This window comes from Terrapene carolina, unplaced genomic scaffold (genome assembly GCF_002925995.2).
Source record: "Terrapene carolina triunguis isolate 2854851 unplaced genomic scaffold, T_m_triunguis-2.0 Scaffold68, whole genome shotgun sequence".
NCBI lineage: Eukaryota > Metazoa > Chordata > Testudines > Emydidae > Terrapene > Terrapene triunguis.
In genome coordinates, this window is record NW_020664419.1 from 37,329,126 (window position 1) to 37,354,199 (window position 25,074).

Here is a 25,074-nt window from a genome sequence, read left to right on the forward strand (position 1 = left end):
ACAGCCCACTTCTTCGGATGCACAGAAGTGGGCTGTAGCCCACGAAAGCTTATGCTCAAATAAATTGGTTAGTCTCTAAGGTGCCACAAGTACTCCTGTTCTTTTTGCAGATACAGACTAACACAGCTGCTACTCTAATTATGATAATTTACATTTTTAGATATCAAAGTTCAGGCATGGTAGCAGCAGCAGATTCACATGGCTATAATGTAGCTGTGATGTCACGTTGACTGGACTTTCATCTCGAACAGACCCTTGTAAGTCTTCTTTCTTCATCAAGAGTCCGTATGGAAGGATTTAGGCTTCTTAAATCCCTTAAAACTGCATCTTCCAACCTCATCCCTGCCTGACATTGTGCTCTACTTTCTTCAGCCTCAGCTCTGTAAACCTTGTACAGAAGCATACATTCTTCTGCACGTTGGACATGATTCCAGCATTGGAGTCATCTTGTTTTTAGGCGCGGCCCAACTTGCTAGGATCATCTGAGCATCTCCTCTTTTGTGACAAAATCAAGCCAATGAATGTTAAGAATAGGCTGTAACTTTTGACATTGGAAACTGTTAATTTTCTGTCCTCAGCAGTTTTTAGTGGGATGTTTCTGCTCCATATAACAGGGTTGCCATCACCCAGTGCATTCAACACTCATATCGTAGCTGTCACACAGACATCCCACTGCCAAAACAGGCCTTTGAAGATGCTGAAATGCCATTGACACAAGATCGATCTGATGAGTGATTTCTTCAATTATGCAACCTCCTGCTGTCAACCAACTACCTAGATAGTTAAAACAATTCATCCATTTGATGTCATTACCATCTACCTGCAGTATCGGAAGGCCATTTTATTTTATAAGAGGCATGCATTGCTTTAGTTTTATCATAACTGATCTTAAGTACCATACATTCTGCAATTTTTCTCAGCTCTTCCAGCATTAGCTGTAGTTGATCAGTAGTCTCTCCAAGCAAGGAAATATCATCTGTGTACTCAAGATCCTCTAAAGATGAATCTTTAATTTTTACACCTCCTACTTTGTCCTCAATCAGCTTTGTCATCAGATCATCTATTAGAACATTAAAGGTAGGTGAAAGAATGCATCACTGCTATACTCCTGATTCTTCTGAAAACCAGTCTGTAAGACAGCTGTTGACCCTCACCGCGGTACTATTCCTCAACTAGGTATGCTAAGTCCTCAGGCACCTCATGCTGGTGTAGCTGAGTCCAAAGCAGCTGTAAAGTCTATAAATGAGATGTTAACTTCCTTTTCTCGGTTAAGTCATTTTTCAGTACCATTGTGAAAGGCATATATAGCATTGTCGATTGACCTATATGGAAACCACACTGATTGTCTCTCATTTTAGGGCTGAGACAGTATTTCAACTGTTTGAGCAGTATGATTGTAAATACTTTCCTTGGCACTGACAGCAACATTCTTCGCCTATAATTTGAGCAAGTTGATCAGTCTCCGTTGTTTAAGGAGGGATGATGCAGCCACTTTTCTAATCCTCTGGAGTGTGACCTTTTTCCCAAACTTTTAAGATGACTCTATGAAGCCAGTGAACTAAATCTGGACTGCCATTCTTTAGCAGTTTTGCTGAAATGTTATCCAGGCTAGGTGCTTCATTATTTCATAGCTGTTTGTCTGGAAGTATCAATTCCTCTAATGTCACTGGCCTATTTTCTGCTGGGCTCTTTTTATGATGAAGTTGTAGTTTATATCTTGGTAGAGATCTGTTCCTTAATTCACAAAAATGCTTGCGCCTGCACTTAAGTTGTTCATCGATGTCCTGGCAGTATTTTCCATATTTATCCTTAATTGGCAGAAACTGCGAGAGTGGGTGTCCTGTCCAGACATTCCAATACGCACTTCTGGTGATGTCTTTCAGAGGCTCCCTCAAAGTGCTGCACCATATCATTCCATCATTGATTACTGTAATTCCTACGGTCCTCTTAACTGCTCATTCAAGATATTTCTTTTCCTCTGTTGCCCATTTCCTCCTACTACTTCACTAATTCACTGCTGATCTTCAAATGCATCCATTCTACATTGCACTTTTCTTCTTTCCCATAATTTGATGGCATCATCTGTAATCCAACGTTGCTTTTCGTATTTCTTAGTCCTAGTTGTTCTCCAGCGATCTCTGTAATAGAATCGCAAAATGAAGTCCACTCTTCCTCTGTGGTAGACAGCTGGTCATTCTATATGGAATTTTAGGGAAATCACTACTGCATAACTACTTGCGATCGCTTTATCATGAAGCTTATCAATACTGAAGTGTTTCAATACGGTAGGAACCTCTCTCTGAAACTTTATTAAGCAGAACAACACTTTTGCTGTTAGGAGTCGATGATCGGGTTCTGGAGCAAAATCAGCTCTCCTAAATACACATACATCCCGGATGAGTTTACTCCAGGGGTTCCAAACAAGAGTGTGATCCAATGTTGCATTGTTGCCCAATAGATATTGAAATGTATACAATTCCTGTGCTGAAACCAGGTAACCCTTAAAAATAGTTCATGTGTAGAAGCAATTTCTAACAGACACACAACATTATCTGACTTCTCATCCAATAAGCTGTGTGGCCCCAGTATGCGTTCAAATCCAGTTTTATCATAACCAATTCTTGCATTTATATCCTGAAATGACAATTTGATGTTGAAGTGATGTACTAGATACAGTGTCATCTAGCATAGCATTAAAAACATCTCTTTCAACATCAGGCCTTACATTGTGTTAGGCATATGCACTAATAACTACTGCACATCCTACATTCAAACTGAAAATGGTGGCTATCAGGTGTGGAGAATAAGCTTGCCACGTAAGTAGTGCAAAATGTGCCCTCGGGGACAGAACCAAAGCAACACCAGTGTGTCCCATTAGATGTATCACACGTGTGCAACAGTCGAAAGATCTGACTACTGCAAGTCAGGCCTGAGCTCTCGGTGTTCAAATTCCATCACGTGTCCTGCATGCCACATAGATCAGCACTCAACTTTTCCAATTTTTTTAGTTGAGAGAGTTGTTTTTTCAACAGCTTAATGATCGAACATTCCACAGACCATCCTCAGATACAGATATCATTGCAGAAGCAGACATACCATCTTTATATCAGATGCTTCCCCCCAAGTCTGGTTTATGGAAGAACCATCATCATATGGTCTGACTCTCCTGTGTATAGTAGGAGATTTAGATGAAACCCAAAGTTGGGTTTCATTCTGAATAGCAGATGAAGCTGCTGAAGTTTTATGTCCTTTTCTTCCACGTGTTGAAGCTAGAGATGTTTTAGGGAGATGACTTGCCAGGCCATCACCCAATCTTCCCACTTCATCCCGCCTTGGGACCAGCACGAGGAACCCAGTGGTGTGGTTCAGACATAGTATACATCATTAGTTATAAAAAAAAAATCCTATATTATATTAGGACTGACTCAAATTAGCAAAGTCTAGTAAATTCAGTTAACTTTTAGAACACAGATATTTTCCAGAGGGCCAGCAAAGTACTGTGAGGATGTACAATATCTATATTTCTAATACCTGTAGACCTATTTCAGTAATATAAAATCATACACATTTTTCAATTCATAGGTACAGGAAGTGCTGCTGTTATTTGTAGAGTGTCAAGAACAACCTAAAATTACAAGCTAGTAGGAAGACCAGGTCCCTGCCTGAGAGCTTAAATCTATACCACATACAAAGGAGTGGGGAAAGGGAGCAATAGAAAGAAGCCTGATGGAATGGTGAAAGTTAAGCATTTGTTTAGTTCATGATTTTATTTGGATATTTTTCTAGCGTGTCTAATTTATTCTGTATATGATTTTCAAGTGTCTGTTGGCACCGGTGCAATGGGAGGGCTAAGTGGGGTTTATAGGTCTTTGAAATGCATGGAATAGCAGTCAGAACAAGACTGGGAGCAAGCAACTCTTGAATTCTAATTCCAGATGTAATAGATTCCTTCTGTGGTCTTGAGCAGGTCACTAAACTTCTCGGCCTCAGTTGCTGTCCCTGAAAAACTGAGATTTTAATAGTACTTACCTACCTCCCTGGAACCTGGGGGTATTTATGAGGAGTAATTATTTAATGTTTGTAAAGCATTATTCAAATGCCATGTACTAGTCTTGTTAAGGAAATAATGAGAGTTTTAATTTAGAACTTTTTAGTTTCATTGATTTGTTTCAAAACTTTAATAATGTTTTAAAATAGGGTTTTTAATTAATTTCCTTTTGTTTTTTTATGTAAAAAAACTGATTACTAAGAATTTAAAAAATAATTACAGGATATCAGAACATACTGAATAAATATCTTTGTGCACAAATTGAGTTAAACTCCTAGATTGATTTATTACTGTAACTTCTAACTTCAAAGTAGTAATAGAAGATACCAGATACAGCAGAATTTGCCAGCCTGTAGCACACTCTGATGCAACTTCTCAATATCATGACACCCATTTAAAGAGAGTTGCTTGAAAGAAATAATAATAATAAAAAAATACTGTGATACTTGTGTCAGGAAATTAAAATAAGAACATCTTGGATTCACTTAATCTGTCAGTCCATAGCATGGAAGTGTGGAATTATACACATCTACTTATTTTATTACTTAATTTTATTTATAACTCATATTAAAAACACTTATCCTGGATTATAGGTGCCTCTGATGTGATTAAAAATAGACTTTTGTAAAGATAAAACTGGCAGCTTCCCTATAACCAACTAGATAGATCAAATATAAACAATACCCCAAAAACATTCCACCATTTCTACCAGTACGTACCTGGCCTTCCCAAGCCCTGGCTCAATAAAATCAGGCTATTTTGCATCAGGGAGGAGAAGGAATGAATTATAAAGCAGTGTCCCTCGTAGAGAACACCTTGCTGGTGGCTCCTTCTCTTTTCTACCCCATGGATTCTAAGGGTATGTCTACACTTAAAATGATACAGTGGCACAGTGGTTCTCCTGTCAGAGTTGGTAATCCATTTCCCCAAGAGGCAGTACCTAGGTCCACAGAAGAATTCTTCTGTCAACCTAGCACTGTCTACACAGGGAGTTAGGCCAGTTTAACAACATCATTCAGGTGTGCATTTTTCACAGCCCTGACTGTTATGGTTAAACTGACCCAATTTTCTAGCGTGTCTAACCTCAGTGAAGTTCTTTTGCTGACACAGGTACAGGGACAAAGAGATTCTCTCAAATAGGCAGGTCCTAAGCCATTTAAGACTTCGTAGGTCAAATTCAACTTTTCAGCAATACCTTGAAATCAATTGGATCAGTGTCATGTGCTGCTTGTGAGATACACTACGGACTACAATCCTCTGTACCTACTTCAATTTCTGGGTTGACTAAAGGGGTAGTCTTGTAGAGTGCACTGTAGTAGTCTAATTGACAGGTGACAAAGTACGGGTAACTAATCAGGTTTGTATCCAAAAGCAGTGGTCAGAATAGCCAAGCCGGAAGCTGAAGAAAGTTTTCCTTAGACGTCACTGCTCTATGATCGTTCACCAGTAATACCCCCACATTGAGAAGTAATAACAAAGGACAGGAACACACCTTCAAACACAGGAGCAGATGTAATCCTCTTTATATCTTCTGGTTGCTTCCTCAAACCTTACCCAAATTGAGCCTTCAACCAATAGCAGGAGCTGAATCAGATATGATAGGGCAGTGGTTCTCAAACTTTTGTACTGGTGATCCCTTTCACATAGCAAGCCTCTGAGTGCGACCCCCCATATAAATTAAAAATACTTTTTTATATAGTTAACACCATTATAAATGCTGGAGGCAAAGCGGGGTTTGGGGTGGAGGCTGACAGCTTGCGACCCCCCCATGTAATAATGACACAACCCCCTGAGGGATCCCGACCCCCCAGTTTGAGAACCCCTGTGATAGGGAAATAGGGGAGTGTCACCAGCCTAGTGAAAACACTGTTGTTCATGCTTTCTCACCAGGCCTCCCACCAGTTTCAAATACACATTGAACAAAAGGCCGGGGGGAATAAAAATAACTGTTCTGTCTTAATTTCTTATTGTCATGTCTCTGTCATGGTTTTTCTTATAAATGTGTAATGCAAAGCCTTTTACTAGGAAGTTAGATATTATGTGCATATTGTTCTGCTTCCTATTATTGGAACACTGGCCACATTTATGTTGTATACACATGTACAAAGGATATCAATCACTTTTTTATTGTCTTGGGGGTCCTTTCAAAGTTGAAGAATGCTTTTTACCTTTAACGTGAATGCTCAGTTAATAAATTTAGTTGATTTTACAGTACTATATAGGTTCAAGTACTAATTAGCAAACCATCATAGTATTTATTTCACCGCTGATGTAAGTCCAGTAATGCTTATTTAGTAGTGGTAAAATGTTGTTGGATGGTGCTATTAAGATGGTAAACAGACCTTTTCCGATAAAAATGTATGCAAGAATATACAGATCCTTAAGTGCACCCGTATTAATCAAAATACTGTCTGTATAATGAAATGTAAATAGAATGAAAAGGTGCTCAGAATAAATCACATTTTTCTGTCCATATTATGAGACTATTACTCATTGGAATAAATAGTACTATGTTCCCTCTCAGTTGTGATGCTTACATTACTTGACATTTCTCAAGATTTCTGCATCCTTAGCAGTCATAATTACAATAGAAGTTTGGGCTGATATGTTTTCGTTTGTTGACGGTTTATTTAGTCCTCTTTTTCTCAAGAGCACAGAAAGTACTGAAATCAATCTGAGAATGTTTGCTACTAGGCTTCTGATGACCCAGGTCATACTGTTGTCTTGCATCGGTTGTGCCTCTCATCCTCAACTGAAGGCAACAAAAAAAATGGCTTAATCTTGTGGGGTTAAATAAAAGAAGGAATGCAGTGCAAGGAAGATTCCTTTTATGCAAGCAACACAGAACGTGCAGTGATGACTGAAAGTGCCTGTGGGCATTTGGTCCCTATTGGTTCTCACATCAAATGCAATGATGCCCACAGATAGCCTGTATTGTTGTCAGTTAAATGGGATCATGAGTGTCTGAAAGGTGTTTGAGAATGAACTGAAAATCATTTTCACAAGTGGATGATTACTTCTGCCACATGTTAACCGAACTCTATCAGAATGGCCCAGATTTTTGAGACTGCATTAATTGCTCTTTCAACCTTGACTGAGGTTTCTCTTTAAGAAAGCCCTTTGCTGGACTAAACTGCTATATGTATTGATTTTTCTTTCTGTATTTTTTTATTGTTTGTGATAAATGAAGCCTTGTAAAAGTAGAGGATTTATCATTCAAGATGTAAATTGATTGCTTCATTCCTGAGAATGAAAAGCCGGATTAAAAAATTATCTGTGTTGAAGTAATAAGTCCTTTTCCCCTTTTTTCCAGCAGTGAATAGTTCCAGTATTCCACACACAATTAGATTTTTCAGCTATTCATTAGTGCTGATTTTTCATCAAAAACTAAATCCCTGAACTCTCTCAGCATGAATTTAGTGCAAATAATCTGCCATCCTCTCTTCCATTTTTGACACATATGCCACCACATAATTGAAACTAAATTACAATATTTAACAATATGCTTTTGAACTTTTGTAATATGTGGATAGGTACTTTGAAAAACCTTTAAGTTTATTGTATATAAAAAATGTGTCAGATTTAGCAAAAACAGTTTTCTCATTGCAAATATTTCAGGAGTACACCATTCAGTACATTTCTTGGATTTTCAGATAAAAGGAATGCCCTTACATTGTTATATAAATAAAATCAGCATCCATCATAGTTTTTCTTATCCAGAAAATTAATTATAAAAATTCCATGAAATGTGCATGAATTGTATTTTTGTTGTTGGAAAAAATACTGCAAACAGTATAGAATAGATTGTTTTAATCTATGACTTAATTGATTATAATACAATTCTGAGTTCTACAGCTCAACTCTTTGTGGATTGAAAAATAAAAGGAAAATATAGCTTGTTTGTTTGACAAAACAGTGTTCAAGGCTATTATTAAAACAGCAAACTTTTAAGAAGGTTTTATTTTCTAAATAGTTTTGTGTTGAATTTCAATCCCTATTATTATTACTACTACTAATATTTATATATGTTCATACTGTCTTATCATCTAAAGTCCCTGATTATGATTGGGGCCCCATTGTGCTAGCCTCAGATTACCGCCAAACTAAGAAAATGAGCAAATGTACAAAGGTTGAGGGAGCTGGACAATCAAATATATACATTGTTAATATATGTACAGATTTTATATTTGTGTGTTTGAAACTGTGTGATTACTAGAGTGACCAGACAGCAAGTGTGAAAAATCAGGACGGGGGTGGGGGGTAATAGGAGCCTATATAAGAAAAAGACCCAAAAATCGGGACTGTCCTTATAAAATCGGGACATCTGGTAGATCAATAAATAACAAGTTTTCCCAACTTGCCTTCAGCCTACCCATTGAACGCTGGGCAGTTTGTAATAGGTGTTGTAACAAAAGTGGATCTTGAGAAATGGAGTTGAAGGTGAAGCTATTTAGTAATAAGCAAGGTGTAACTGTATTTTTTCAGAGGCCTCCATCTAAATATGTAGCCAAATTGTAATCATTCAAGAATTACCTTTGACAATCTCTATGGTGGAACCAGAATTAAAGAGAGAGAGAGAGACTACATGTAGTAAATGGTGCAATATTTTTGAGGAATATCATATCAGCTGTATCTGCATATGATTTTTTGGAGTCTGACACAAAATATGTTTCAGTGTTTCCCAAAGAGAGAGAGAAACTATGAGAGAATGACTGCTGTGTGGTTTTCAGTATGGCTGAAGATAATCAAAAGGGCCTATACCCCAAGGTATAGTGTTAAGGGCATATTCTGTGCATGGAGTGATTGATCAGCACGTGTAAATGAATGAAGGTACAGATAGGGATAGATTTAAGCAGCAAGCTGCAGCTTTATTAACTGAGCGGAGGGCAGGGGTGCAGTATGCCCTCCCTGTCTCTCGTATCCCAGGCATTTAACTGGGTCCAATGTAGGGTTACAGGGCTCCCACCATATAACTAATAACAAAGGGTAGACCCTCCTAAGCCTAGCCCCTATGATTCAGCTCACTTCTGAGCCCTTTTGCCCTTCCCCCTTGTGAGAGTATAGAGGGTACTAAGAGAGACCTTGGTTTGCAAAGACTTCAGGTCTTCCCTTCTCCCAGAGGCACAAGGTCTGCCAGTGAAATCCCAGGTCTCCTTCACCCAGTGCTTAATTTGTAATGAAAGAACTGCTAGGGCTCAAGCAATTGTTTTAGTTTCATAACTGATGTGCCAAGCCCAGAGGTGCTGGGGCGATGAACTGTCAAGCCTAGAGGTGCCGGGGCTCAGCCCTGGCACAAATTAAGCGTTGCTTTCACCTCTGAGAGCTGCTCTTTTACTGTTATCCCCAATGAGCCCTGGCCACAATTTGTCACAAACTAAAATTCCTATAAATTCCTAATATGAAATTTCCAAGTGCTACTCCACACAGAATGAACGTTTAACTCTTTATGATACCACAGGAGTTTTCCCATGTGAAATGAAGACATGACATAGCCCTTGGTAATTACTGAAATGTTCTACAGTAGGAATTAGCACTTCCCTTTACGGAGAGCACTGGAAGAGGGATTAATAGTTTAAGATTATTGTTGTGTGTTTATAGTGATTTGTAAAACCAAATGCCATAAGGCTTTGCTTCTCTGTGTTAAATCCCCACTTTGTGTCAATAGTGCTAATTTCTTTGTTACCTAATCCTATGTAAGAACAGCAGATTTTAAAGTTAAGTAGGCAGTGTTTTCCTCCCCCTCTCTCTCACTCCCCAGAGAAAGCTGGTATTTAACATCTTACATTGGTTGGACTTACTAAGGAACATAGGCTTTTCCCCCTATATTTTTAAACTGGTTTTGAGTTGATTGTAAATTGTGAGCATTGTGCCCATTTAAGTGACAGTAATAAAAAAAGAGTATCAAAGAGATGTTTTAATTGTAAACAACCGTGTGGGAAGAGAAGATAAAAAAACAAACAAAAAAAAACCCACCACCTTTTTTCTTATAGAAAGACTTCATTCAGAGATCAAATGGATCATCATACAATTAAGATGTTTTGTCATTTCTCAATGCTATGCTCATTTGGTCTCAGAGAAGACCCTTAGTGTGGGGTGTTCATTTTATGCTGTAACCCTAATGGATTCTAGGCTTACAAGCAGCATTGCTGGGTGTGAAAGGATTATCCTGGAGTCGGGGGATCCTCTGATGGCATAGAGATGGCTCCCTTTTTAACCGTCTCAGAGTATGTCTACCCTGCAGTTAGGCAATTGTGGCTGGCCTGGGCCAGCTGACTCAGGCTTGTGGGACTAACTCAGTGTAAGGGGCTGTTTAATTGCAGTGTAAACGTCTGGGTTCGGGCTCTGGAAGGGTCATAGAGCTTGGGCTGCAGCCTGAGCCGGAAGATCTACACAACAGTTAAACAGCCCTGCATCCTGAGTCCCAGTCAGCTGGCACGGGCCAGCTGCGGGTGCCTGCAGTGTAGACATACAACCAGCAGTAAGTGCAGATGGTCACGACGTTCCTGTGTCTCAGCACTTTCCAGCTGTTTATTCCTAGCTGCTGTGTTGGCCCCATGAGGCCATTGGTATCCAGCATGGGTTAAAGCATGGCTCCTCTGAGTTATGCCAGAAGACTAGCTTGGCAGAGGGCAGGCTCAGGACTGAGAGATCACAAAGGTCACCTGTGCACCCTCTTTCCTGAGCTGCGCTGTGGTCGCCTTTGTCCCCAAGGATGAGAGCAGTATTCTGTAGATGTTTTTGTTACTGTTCTTCAGACCTGTCCATTCACACTTTTCCCTCCCCCAAACATGATCATTGAAATGAAAGAAATTACAAGGGGGAAGAATGGGTATGTGTTGGCAAAAAATAATAAATGTTCCAACCTAGGGGAACGTGCTTGCTTCTTTTAAAGTGTATATGAAAAGTAAAACAAGTCACATTACACATTAGAGTATGTTTCTGGCACTCTGTGTGGTAAATACATATATTATTGGCAAACACTAAAAATTCTCACATAAAACACAGTTAAATATCTGCTCCCAGTATGCCCTTTCTCTGACAGGTCTGATTTACACACCCTGTTTCTTAAACTTTCTTTTTATCGAATTTAAGATAATCATACAATTGAGAGAAGATGGGAATTACACAGCAGGCTCTAGAGTATTCAGCCAGAACACAATCACACAGCAGTCCTGCAAACAAACCTCTGGTACACAAACCAAATTGTCTGATCTCACCAGCACAAAAAAACCCACAGTACTTAAGTAAAGCAGAATTCTTACAGATTTGTACCAGGGCATGAACTAAGGAAAGATAACTCCATGTTTTAATAATGAGGAGAGAGATCCAGTGTGTGATATAACAAAATGATCACAGTATGATTAAAGAACACTTGTGTCCTACACATTCTCGGTGGGCAAAAGTTTATATCCTTCACCTGTAATAACTATACAGTGCAAGAATCTATTTAGAGAAACAAGCACAGTTTCTTCCGTCCCCTGCAAAAGTGAGTGGAAGGAACAAGTTACTGCTGACAGGGTGCAGAACACAGGGGATTGAGCCCAAAAAGACAGCAGAAATCAGAGCTCCACAGGGAACCACAATCCCAACCCCTTGGACCTCAAGCAGCTGTCCCTCTGTACTCCCATTCAGCGATGGCTGCATGTTATAATAAGACCCTGTGCTATTGTGAACTCAGTGATCCCATTACACTCTGTGCCTTTGTGGACAAGAGACATAGAATACACAGAGGAGAGTTAATGCTGCCTCTCTGATTTTTCTTGTGGAGCAGCTGATAGTTTGTAGCGTAGCATACCTCTTAGCCCCTCCGTGGCACTTTCCGTCCCATGTCCTACCTTTTCTTAGTGAGGCAAGGTCCACAGATCCTACAGTGAATTTTCAGCCTTGCTTGAAGTTTTGGAGGCAGAACTAGCCCTGTCAGTCACCAGGAGACCTTAGCCTCCGCCCTCCTTACTTGCAAGTAGACAGACCTCCTGCTGCAGAGTTTCAGGATTGAAACCAATCAGATTCTTAATACCATGATTCTCCTCAGTGCTTTAACCCAGGACTGTCAGTTTGCAGTGCTGTCTACACAGTCTCATGTGGGTCTTTATTTCAGGGGCTCTTTAATACCACTCTTGGTTGTCCTCAGACTTAAGGAAAAAGAGAGAGAAGTGCTTACCCGTGTTTGGGACTGGAGTTCCCATCACTATGTCAGAAAAGGAAAATGCATGATCAAGAATCCAAAAATCTGTGACCCTGAGATGCCTGCTATGGCACCATTAGTGCTGAGGACTCTTCTCATTTTGCCAGTGATTTCGATGTCTAGGACTCTGGGTTCCTCTTCTTTATCCATAATTGTCGTGGGGCCTTCAGCACCTTCACCAGAGTTTATAACCCTGAGTATATGCTTTTCTGGGGAATGCCCTGTGAGTCCAGCCCCATCAAATCCAGACACTGAATTGCGGTTTTGTACAAGGACTTGGTTCCATGAATTATACTAGTTATCTTCAGTGCAGTCTGGCAGGCTCCTTGGGATAGCTCCTGGGACAGGGGGTTGCGTTGTTCTCCCTCAGGTTCTACAAGGAGCTCTCCCTCAGCTTTTCTGGGCTGTTGGGGACGTTCATTTCAGACCACCTTCTTTTGTCCTCTGACATTATGAGCAGGCTTGTCCTTCTCATGATTAGGAGTCTGACAATCACAAAAAAAAAAAAATCAGCCATAAAACTTGCTACTAGTCTGCACCCTTCTGCTGCTTCTAAGATAACTAGTGTTGCTGTTCTGCCCAGACTTTTACCAAAGTCTTGAATTCTCTGTCCCTGGGAACAAGAAGTCCAGTTTTTTATTCTCTACACCGCGTGAATCTGTATTTGGGAACCTCAGTTTTATTTACATTAAAGATAATGAAGTCCTGTTTCCTTCATGGCAGTTTTATATTTGAACATCTTCCCACATTGGAACTATGGTTAATGTTATACAAAACTTTCCTACACTCAACCATGTTGAAGAAGTAACAACAAAAAATTAGAAATACAAAGTAAATCTGCACGGAGCAAAAAAGATGAGCCTGCAGTCTAATTCTTCGACAAAAACACACACTCGTGTGTGTGCGTAGCCATAAGTGTTCTAATTTGCTGTCGTGTTTCTATTCTGTCTTTCCTTTTTTTTTTTCCAGTGTCAATTGCTTGCATAAAAGAGCCAAGCAGATTAGTCTTTTTAAATATCAATGCACTCAGTTTGTATCTGTTTCTCTTTGTCATATTTTTAATTATAGTCTAATTTTGAGTGAAAAGGAATATTTACACACTTAAATTTTTAATGGCTTGAATAAATATAAGAGAAAATTACTTCTGTTTGGAGATGACAATGCTTAATTTAAAGGAAGGCTTGATAGTAGTTGAATAATTGTTTTCACTGGCTCCTCTTTATATCACATTGATTATTCACAGATGACATTTTTTTTAATTTGGCAGGTATTTATATGCTCTTGGACAGAAGGTTTGGAAAAGATGGAAAAAACGCTACTTTGTTCTTGTTCAGGTTAGTAGTTTCTTTGTCTACCAAGTTTGGATGGTAAAATTTCTGGAAATGTACTCTCAGAACAGTAAAATCTTACCTGTGATTTCTGCAATGTTCAAGCAGCATATTCTACTTTGTAAATACATACCTTCAATTTATGTTCACAGAACTCCTCCAGATTTTTTAGCAGCATCATTTTTATTTATAATATGTTCAGTGAACAAAAGTCTGAGGGCATTTCACATACATATAGACCAGATCCTGCTGAGAAGAACTTCCAGAATAAGAGTCCAATTTTAAAGACTCTATTGAGTGAAGTTCTACGGCCTTGAATTATCCCATCGAGCATGGGCCTTTCTAGCAGCATTCAGATCATTGAAAAATTTTAAAAATATTTGTAAAAAGTAAAATATATTTATCCTACCTGAATGAGCTAATTCAACTATGATGTTCTGCATTTGAAATTAAATAAAAGTAACAAGGTACTACTATGTTACACTTTCTTGATGTTTTAGTTTTTAGTTTTGTGTGTGTGTGAGAGAGAGAGAGAGAGAGAATATCCTTTCTGTATTAGCCATTTAATTATAGAACTATAAGGTTAGAAGGGACCATAAGGATCAGCTAGTCCAAGGATTGGCAACCTTTGAAAAGCGGTGTGCCAAGTCTACTGTAATTTAAGGTTTCGCATGCCACGTTTTACATTTACAGGGGCCGACAGACGGAACCCCAGACTGGCAGCGGGCTGAGCGCGGCCAGCGGTGGGGACCCTGGCTGCCCGCTGCCGGTCGGGGTCCCGGCCGCTGGCCCCTGCTCAGCCAGCTGCCTGCCTGGGGTTCCGTTCATCCAGGCAGGCAGCAGAGTGCCACTAAAAATCAGCTCGCATGCCGCCTTTGGCACACATTCTGCAAGTTGCCAACCCCTGATCTAGTCTAACCCTCTGCCAAGATACAGCATTTGTTCGGTCAAACCATTCAAGACAGATGGCTATCCAGCCTCTTTTTGAAAACCTCCAGTGAAGGAGCTTCCATGACTTCCCTAAGTAGTTTGTTCCATTGTCCTAGTGTTTTTACAGTTAGGAAGTTTTTCCTGAGATTTAATCTAAATCTGCAATGTTGTTTGAACCCATTGCCTCTTGTCCTGCCCTCGGTGGTAAGAGAGAACAATTTTTCATGACGATCAAATATGTGAATAATAGATTTGGAATAGAAATGCTTCTTACATGAGTTGTCAGGCTGGAGAGATGCACAACAATTTTAATTGGTGTTTAAAAAAATCAGCACGCCCTCTGCACATACTCAGGGTGATGCTTGTTTTCAGGTCATGGCTGAAAATGTGATGTACTTTAGAGTCAATTCTTCTCTTTTGTGTGTCCCTGTTCTAACTGGCAGAAAGGTGCTGTGGTGATGATGTGAATCTCCTTGAGTATGTGTTATTTATATTATTGGTGGGGGTGTGGTGAGTGTGACGGGTTGGGTCACAGAAACCCCCCTGATGTGCTGGGACTACCTCTAAACCCATTTTCCCTGGCAGCTTGGGACTTCAGAGCCCTGCCTGGTTGTGCCAGACACGCTAGCCTGCTGAAAACACAGACCCATGTCCCCCAAAAGCTGCAGGCTTAAATAAAAACAGCTTAAGAAGTGCTCCTGTCTCCAACACCCAGATACCCATTTCCCAATGGGATCCAAACCCCAAATAAATCCGTTTTTACTCTGTGTAAAGCTTATACAGGGTAAACTCATAAATTGTTTGCCCTCTATAACACTGATAGAGAGAAATGCACAGCTGTTTGCTACCCCAGGAATTAATACTTGCTCTGGGTTAATTAATAAGTAAAAAGTGATTTTATTAAATATAAAAAGTAGGATTTAAGTGGTTCCAAGTAATAACAGACAGAACAAAGTGAATTACCAAGCAAAATAAAATAAAACACTCAAGTCTAAGACTAATACAGTAAGAAAGTAAATGCAGGTAAATCTCACCTTCAGAGATGTTCCAATAAGCTTCTTTTACAGACTAGACTACCTCCTGGTCTGGATCCAGCAATCACTCACACTCCTGTAGTTACTGTCCTTTGTTCCAGTTTCTTTCAGGCATCTCCTTGGGGTGGAGAGGCTATCTCTTGAGACAGCTGAAGACAAAATGGAGGGGTTTCCCAGGACTTTATATAGTCTCTCTCTTGTGGGTGGAAACCCCTCTTTCCTCCTGTGTAGAATTACAGCTACAAGATGGAGTTTTGGAGTCACATGGGCAAGTCACATGTCCATGCATGACTCAGTTCTCTACAGGCCGACACCATTGCCCACATGTTCCCAGGGAAGCTCAGATGTGGATTGGCATCCATCAAGGTCCATTGTTAGCCAAGTACTCCCAATTACTTGAATAACCCCTTCACACTAAGTTGACCAAATCTGCCTTAGGTGCTTTCCATAGCAAACTCTTTAAATACAAGCACAGAGCCAACGCTTATAACTTCAGATATAAAAATGATACATGCATATGAATAGGGTAAATACATTCAGTAGACCATAACCTTTGCAAAGATATGTTACATGGCATATCTAGCATAAAACATATTCCAGTTACGTCATATTTACACTCATAAGCATATATCTATAAACCATTATGGGGTGCAACGTCACAGGGAGTTCATGAGCCCAAGAATTTTTAAAAAGAAACACGCTTCTAAAACAGAGGATAAATATTTTACTGGAAACCCATCTCCTTCCTCTAGCATTCTGTTGCTCATCCACGCTCAACCTCTCCCCTTTGCCACTCCCATTCTGAGAGTTTAAAGGACGTTAAGCAGAATAATAACCATTCCAAACAAAATCCTTGTTCAAATGAAATTAAAAGTTGAAAGCACATGGATCTGGTTTGGCTTCCATTGAAATCAATGGCTTCAGTGGTGTGGAATGAAGCTCCACCCTATAACTTAAAGGTAAAAATCTTTATAAGAATGCACAGGCTCACTAGGGAAGAAGGGTAGGCACTTTAGTTAGGCTTGACAAGTTCTTCTGAGCCTCCTAAGGCTCCCAGGGGAGGTTTTAGGGCCCCTTATGAGCCTCCAAAGGCTTAGCGGGGGTGGGGATGACCCTGATGTGGCTCTATAAGGATTGCGTGTAGGCAGTGAATCTCTTAAAGTGCACAGAAGGGATGGAATGCCTCTCATCCTGCTGTTCCCCCATGCTTTAACTCCTGCAGTCCCCCTGTTTTGCTGCCCTCTACCTCACAAAAAGGCTCAGTTCTCTTTCTGCCAGGCTCTATTCTCTTCCTTTTTGTGGACTTTCTAGACGTGTAGAAAGTGAGCACCTTAGCAGGCCTAGGGGGGTGGATGGAGAGGTTGTGGAACAAACTCGGAGACCGTCTGAGTCCAATAAACTTAACTTCAATTCTCTCTCACTTTCTGTTCTTAAGCTAGAATCTAGGAGAAAAGCATTACAATAATTTTCTAACTGTGATGATCTTCTGCACTAGACATCAGTGCTTTATTTTGGCCCATATCAGTAAAGTTGGTGCATGATGTCAGCATGACAGAATCATAACATGAAGTAGCTACAAAAATCAACAAGATTATATTATATAAAGAAACTGTGTGAATTTAATATTAACTGTACAGTCAGGCCCTGCTTATTGATGTGATCTATACATGCTACTTGCCTTATGTTATCAGTGCAGGTGAAAGATTTGAAACATGTAACAATGCATATCAACCTGTTGTATTGATTCATTATTGATATTCTTGGTGATCCTCCCTTCTCTTTCTGTCTCTTTCATATACGTTTGACTTACATCATTAAACCACTCTGCATATAAAATTCAGTTAGATGATAGATGCCTTCAACATGGTTATGAACTATTATTCAGGTGTGATGTTCGTGTGTAATGCTGATTGTGCAGGATGCTGATGTGCGAGTATGATTAGTCCCTTTTATTTAGAAATTATACCTCTGCATAATCATAGAATATCAGGGTTGGAAGGAACCTCAGGAGATCATCTAGTCCAACCCCCTGCTCAAAGCAGGATCAGTCCTGGACAGATTTTTGCCCCAGATCCCTAAATGGCCCCCTCAAGGATTGAACTCTCAACCCTGGGTTTAGTAGGCCAATGCTCAAACCACTGAGCTATTTGATAGTATAGAATGGATACAATTGGCTCTTGAGTATTTGGAAATTCTAACTACCTCTGTTCTGTGATATAATTGTTTATTCGTTTTAAAATACAGTCACTTCTTTAGACAGCTATCTATCCATCCTTCTTTTCAAACTGGAAAATAACAGGGGCACAATATCTTATATTTTAGAGAAGAAGAACAAGCAGGCAGTTCTGATATTTTATCTTGCGTATGATCTGGCAATATTTTCTTCTTCCAATAAGCCAAATAGAGAAACATTTCTCTTATAATTGTAATTCATTCCTAGCTGTTCTTTTCATCATTAAATGCCAGAAGTCCATCTGCCCAGATATTGGTGCTCTTATCTCAGAGATGTTGGCTAAATCTTGCTGTCTTTATGACCTGCCACAGAAATCCTTAGGAATTTTGACTGAATAAGGGCCGCAAGATTTGCTTGGACTTCCCTCTTCAGCCACCTAGGGATGAATTTGACACAGGAAGAAGTATTTGATGTCTGTCTGACTAAAACCACTTCCTATATTGAGAAATAATTTGTAAGGCTTACTTCCCTCTCTTCCTTAAGACCACTTCCTCTATGATGCCTACAAGAAATCTGTGAAGCAGTGTTGACTCAGTTGAGTGGGAGTAGGGGATAGTTGGCCATCCTTACGGGATGAGGGACTCTATCCTTGAAATTCTGAAAAAGATTTGAGCATTGTGGTGGATAATCAGCTGAACATGAACTCCCAGTGTGACACTTTGGCCAAAAGGCCTACCACAATCTTTGGATGTACAAACAGGAGAATCTTGAGTAGGAGTACGGAGGTTATGTTACCTCTGTGTTTGGTAGTGGTGCACCCGCTGCTAGAATACTGTGTCTAAATCTGGAGTCCACAATTCAAGAAGGGTGTTGATAAATTGGAGAGGGTTCCGAGAAGAACCATGAGAATGACTAAAGGGTTGGAAAACATGCCTTATAATGAGATACTTGAAAAGCTCAATCTATTTAACTTAACAAAGAGAAGGCTAAGTGGTGATTAGATCACAATCTATAGATATCTAGATGAGGAACAGAAATTTGATAATAGAGGGCTCTACAGTCTAGCAGACAAAGGTATAATAAAATCCAATGGCTGGAAGTTGAAGCTAGATAAATCCAAGCTAGAAACAAGACACAAATTTTAACAGTGGGAGTAATTAACCATTGGGACAGTTTATTGAAGGTTGGGGGCGGTTCTCTGTTACTACAGATCTTTAAATCAAGATTGGAAAAGATATGTTCTAGTTCAAACAGAAATGAATTCAGGGAAGTCCTATGGGCCTGTGTTAAGCAGGAGGTCAGACTAGATTATTGAAGTGGTCCCTTTAGCTTTAAAATCTGTGAATCTATGAACATTCAACCAAGCTATAAATGTAAACTAGTAGCTTCAGTTTTATATATATTGTTGTTGAGTTCTGTAGCTTTCTGTAGTCTCATCTCACCAACTCAGTCAAATAAACTAAGCTCTATCTCAAAAATGTAAGAAAAAGAGGAAGGTTCTTATATGCTCTTCAAGTTTCTCAGTGAACTAGCAGTACCTACACCCTATCTCCTGGGTCGCAGAACTCTGCAAGGGCATGAGCCACACAGAAGGTGCACATTTTTTATGCATAGAGAGACACAGTGAGTAAGGTAATATATTTTACTGGGCCAATTTCTTTTTGTGGAAGAGACAAGCTTTCGAGCCACACAGTGCTCTTCTTCAGATCTGGGAAAGGTACTCAGAGTATCGCAGCTAAATACAAGGTGGAACAGATTGTTTAGAGCTGTGACCTCTGGGAGTCGGCAGACTATGTCTAAAGGGTCTGGAGAAGGTTGTTGTTACCATAGAACAGTGATGTACAACCTGTGGTCCACAGATTTCTGGCGGTCCACAGTATATCTAAGATTTCCAAAGGGATCCGCACCGCCATTCAAAATTTGTTAGCGGTCCACAAATGAAAAAAGGTTGAATGAAAATCACTGGTTTAAAGTAAATAGTTGACACATTCTAAGAGACCATTCAAGGTGAAGTGGCCAATTAATACCTCTGCAGTCATAGGATGAAAAAAAGGGAGGGGGGAGGGCTAGTAGATTACAGATTGTTATAATAAAACCATAAATCCAGTATCTGTATTAAGTCCATCGTTTTCAGTGTCTAGCAAAGTTGTGAATTAAAGCTCCTAGGCTCATCCTTTGAAGATTTTGTGCAGGTTTCCTTTGAGGATGAAGATTGAGAGGTCAAATATGTAGTGGTTGCTTTATGAAAAGTGTTTGCCCACAGATGATATGGTGTTTTTGTGTTTTATTATTTTCTGTATGAGTTCATTCGAGAGCGTAGTGATTGTCTCATTTCACCCACATAGCTGATATTGGGGCATGTAGTACACTGGATGAGGTACACTACCTGTTGTGATAGGCACGTGTAGGACCCCTGGATCTTGAAAGATGTGTTGTGTAGGGTATTGGTATGTCTGAAGGTTTTGCATCTGTTGTTCTGGCAGGATCTTGTGCCACTTTGAGTTGCTGTGTCCTCGTCTGTGGGGACTTTGTTTCTGATGATGAGCTGGGTGAGGTTGTGGGCTTGTTTGAGGGCCAGAAGAGGGGATTCTGGCAATATTTCAGGATGGGGTCCCCATCGACTATGTGTTGTAGTTGTTTAATGATAGTCCCATATGGATCCCAGCGTAGGGTAGTAGGTGACAACTAGGGGTGTGTGGTCAGAGTGTTTTTTTCCCCATAATGAAGCAGGTTCTAGTGGGATATTTGGGTGGCCCATTCCATGATATGACCTACTTCTCTGGTGGAGTGTCCTTGTTTGTTGAAGGCGGTTTTAAGTGTGTAAAGGTGTGTATCCTGGACTATCTCCTCAGAGCATATTCTGTGGTATCTGAGTGCCTGGCTGTAGATAACAGATTTTTTGGTGTGATTGGGGTGGTTACTGGATCAGTGAAGGGAGGTGTGGTGGTCCTGTGGGTGTCTTGTATATAGTTATCTGTAGGGTTTCATTGTTGAAGTTGACTGTGGTGTCCAGGAGGTTGATCCTGGTGTGGAAGTGTTCTAGAGAGAGTTTGATGGGTGGGTTGTTGAAGTTGTGGTGGAAATCTGTGAGGGAGTGTAGGTTGTCTGTCCAGAGTATGAAAATATCATTGATGTATCTCTGGTATTACACTGGTTTCATAGTGCATTAATCCAGAAATTCTTCCTCAAGATGGCCTATGAAATCCTGGCCTCATAGACTTTATGCATAAAAATGTGACCGTGCACTACTACAAAAGAAAGTGGAAACACACTTTATAATCATAGAGCCCAATGAGTGTTGATTTTCTAGATTTATTTTTAAATTTTTTTTACTAGGCACTTTTACAATTTGAAAATATTTTAGGTTAAATATATAATTTTGCTTTACCTTTATACTGTAAGAAGGATTTTTTATTAGCAGTACAGTATATTGTGCTTTGGAGTATGATTGCATCAGTTAAATATCCAGTAAAACATAAGGGTAATAGAAAGGGTAACTAAAGAATTTATAGCAGGTGGTAACACCTGTGCCTCCCTAATTCCAGCCCAAACAATCTGCCACCTTATTGTGAGATAGCACAGAGAATCTGTAGTGACCCAGATGGGAGTATAGGGAAGGGGATTGTGGCTCAGGTTCAATCACAGAGTTTTCTGTGGTGGGGGATCATTACTATAATTAGTACCAGTGGCTATTGACAAGTCTGTCTGTAATCGGCAATATGTGATTCATGAAAAAATATTTGGAAAGATAGCAAATGTGAGCTCAAAATTACATGCCAGATGGGTACAGCTGTGAGTGTGTTGTTCATATCCAAGTGAATACACAGCATTACTCTAGCTTAGAATGGTGAGGGAGGGTTTAACATACATTTAAAAAAGTAGCAGTGAATAAAAATACGATTTTTTTTCTTTCTTCCTTATTGTAAGCCCTTTTTAGCAGGGACTTGTCTCTTATTTGTTCTACTAAGCACCTTGCACACTTTTGAGTGCTGCAAAAATAATTAACACTAATAACAGTAATGTTGTGGCAGGAGCACTGATTCCTGATGAGACAAAAGCTGATGCAAGTAAAACAATGTTTTTGGAATATACATGAAAACCAAACACCTTCACTTCTTTAGCTGAGCGGATCAAGTTATGCAATTGTCCGTCAGTGATATTTCAATAATCATACATCAGCAGCCTTCATAGTTTATAGATTGTAATAGACTTAATTAACATTTATATGTTTATTATTATTTGGATTTATATAAACTGTTATAGTGCCCACAGTTTCAAATCAGGATCAGGGTCAAGTTTTGCTGGGCATTGTATAAATACATAGGAAGACTTGGTCACCAACTCAAAAATCTTAAAATCTTATGGAAGACAAAACTCATTGGATGAGTGTAACAGACAGTAGGAAGGAATGGTATGCAGGAAATGGGAGGTTAACATTATTAATATTACATAGGCTAACAGTTTGCACAACTTTAGGATTTTGAATTATGTATGTTATTTTTAAAACAATTCTAAATATTCACTAGGAAACGATAACCCTCAAGCACCCTTTACAATGTGGCTCTGTACCTGCTGATTATCCACTCCTTCCTATTAGGTTTTATATATACAGTACCTACAAAACTATCTTGAAAACTCCCTCAGACCATGGGCGCCCTCCATCCCTAGGGTTGCCAACTGTCTAATCACGCAAACCCAAAGATCCTTGCCCCGCCCCTGCCCCACACCTTCCTCGAGGCCACGCCCTTGTCCTACCCCTTCCCCAAGGCCACGCCCCCCCATTCCATCCGCCATCCCCCCCGTTGCTCGCTCTCCCCCACCCTCACTCACTTTCACCAAGCTGGGGCAGGGGGTTGGGGGGTGGAAGGGGTTGTGGGCTCTGGGAGGGAGTTTGGGTGCGGGAGGTAGCATGGGGTGCAGGCTGTGGGAGGGCATTTGAGTGCGGGGGGGTGCAGGGTGCGGGTTCTGGGAGGGAGTTTTGGTGCAGCAGCGGGTATGGGGTCAGGCTCTCGGAAGGAGTTTGGATGCAGGGTGCAGGCTCTGGGCTGGGGCAGGGAGTTTGGGTGCAGGAGAGGGTGTGGGATAGGGCTCTGGAAGGGAGTTTGGGTGTGGGAGGGGATGTGGGGTGTGGGCTCTAGGAGGGAGTTTGGGTGCAGGGTGCGGGCTCTAGGCTGGGGCAGGGGGTTGGAGTGCAGGGTATGGGCTCTGGGAGGGAGTTTGGATGCAGGAGGGGGTGCGGGTTCTGGGCTGGGGCAGGGGCTTGAGGTGTGGGAGGGGGTGAGGAGGTCGGCGCTTACCTCAGGCGGCTCCCAAAAGCAACTGGCACATCCGTCTGGCAGCAGCTCCTAGGTGGGGGGCCAGGAGATGTCCACACACCACTGCCCATAGGCACCACCCCCGCAGCTCCCATTGGCCACAGTTCCCGGCCAATGGGAGCTGCAGAGTCGACACTCGGGGTGGGGGCAGCATGTGGAAACCCCCTGACCCCCAGGGGTCGCAGGTATGATGCCGGCCACTTCTGGGAGCGGCGCTGAGCCTGGGCAGGTAAGGGAGTCTGCCTTAGCCCTGCTGCTGCACCGGACTCTTAACGCCCAAAATTTCCCGGTTTGGCTGAAGTAGCCTCCGGGATATAGAGCGTGATTCCGGGAGATAGAGCGTGATTCCAAGAGACTCCCGGCGAAACTGAGAGGGTTGGCAATCCTATCCATTCCTATAGGTAATTGTCTGTTTGGGCCCTGAAGGTTGCCCAAGGTCAGAAATTCCACTGATCAATTATGGATCATATTCTCTCTGTAACTGTGGTCCTGGACCATGAAGGTATTGCCAGGGTGTGCTCATGCCCACTTGGCAGTCAAGCTTTGAATCCTATACTCCACCTCCTAGAGTCTAGAACTACTGAGAAGATATGGGAGACTGTTGGAGCCATATGTCCCCAAAATCTTCCCTCTCTAGTAGAGGTGGGGGTAGTGAAAACTTCGTCTGCTCTCTTCCCCCTGCCTTCTGGTGGGGAATGCTTCACCTTATGGGCTGGGTCTCCTTTTAAAAATTGGTATACCTTGGTGAAATTGTTTTACAGCCCATTTTCAGGTTTGTAATAAACAAACACAAATTTTTAGTAGCTTTACATTTTGTTATAAATAAACTTTAACATGCAAGCTAATTAAACATATGTATGAGACCCTGATGTTTGGCTCTGTGGAAATTATGACCTTCAGAAAACTCCGCAATTACAGACAAAAAATTTACATTTCTTCCTACCTAACAGTGCTTAATTTGTGCCAGAGCTTGCCCTGGCTGAGCCCTGGCACCTCTAGGCTTGGCAGTTCATAGCCCTGGCACCTCTGGGCTTGCTGCATCAGTTGTTAGTGTAAAAAACTTGCTTGAGCCCTGGCACATCTTTCATTACAAATTAAGCACTACAACCTAATATTGCTATTTAAGAAGAGAGATCAGTTCTATTTTTATCTGAAAATATCTTGTCTCTAACTTCAGACTTTCCATTTTTGACAGTTATTTGATGAATTATCAGGAGATACTTCCTTTAGCCCAATTACTTGAAAATGTATTTCACCACTTTTCCAGCTTTTGTTTATGATGAAACAACAAAATGTATATTTTCATAGATGTGTAGATTCCAAGTCCAGAAGGGACCATAGTGATCATCTAACCTACCACAGGCCTTAGAAGTTCCACAGAATAATTCCTCGAACATATCTTGTAGAACAAAATCCAATCTGGATTTAAAAGTGGTCAGTGATGTAGAATCCACCACAATCCTTGGTAAATTGTTCCAGTGGTTCATTACTCTCAACATTATGCCTTATTTCCAATCTGAATTTGTCTAGATTCAACTTCCAGTCATTGTGTTACCGCCTGAGGGGCTCGAGGCGGACTAAAATGGTCCGTGGCCCGGTGTGCTTAGCACCAATAAAGACACCGAGGGGAGAAAGCAAGCCAAGTTTATTTCAGAGCTCTGAAATGGCACTAGGAGACCAGCATGCCTCAAATCCAGTGCAACAAATACAAACAACTTTTAACTTTTATACTTCAAGCAGTTTCTGTGTAAGCCTTTGTTCTGTTACTCCCTCTTACTACTCCCACCCCTCCCTTCTCTAGCCGTTACAATTAGAAAAGTTCCCATACGCCTGCTTATCTTTTGGCCTTGCAAGGCCTGTTTACAGCAGCTGCCTGCTAGAAAAGCTGACCCTTACATTTCTGCTCTAACATGTAAGCAGTGAGCATAGAAGTAGGTGAGAGTTCACAAGATGGGGTTTGGGGGTTCAGATAGGCCCAGAGCAAAAGAGCTTCATCAACACTTTGGCCTTCCACTCTCCCGAGTTACCTGGTAGCTATGCCTAGTGGACCCCAACAATTGG

General features: G+C 40.8%; 1 protein-coding gene across 2 annotated transcripts in view; it reads left to right on the plus strand.

Annotated features, from left to right (window-relative positions):
* The window catches only part of CADPS2 (calcium dependent secretion activator 2), a 557,199-nt gene that overhangs the window by 357,795 nt on the left and 174,330 nt on the right, over positions 1-25,074 (plus strand). For both annotated transcript variants that reach the window (XM_024219628.1, XM_024219629.1), the window contains exon 9: positions 13,501-13,567. In XM_024219628.1, the coding sequence (XP_024075396.1) occupies positions 13,501-13,567 (67 nt within the window). The remainder of the gene's footprint in view (positions 1-13,500; positions 13,568-25,074) is intronic.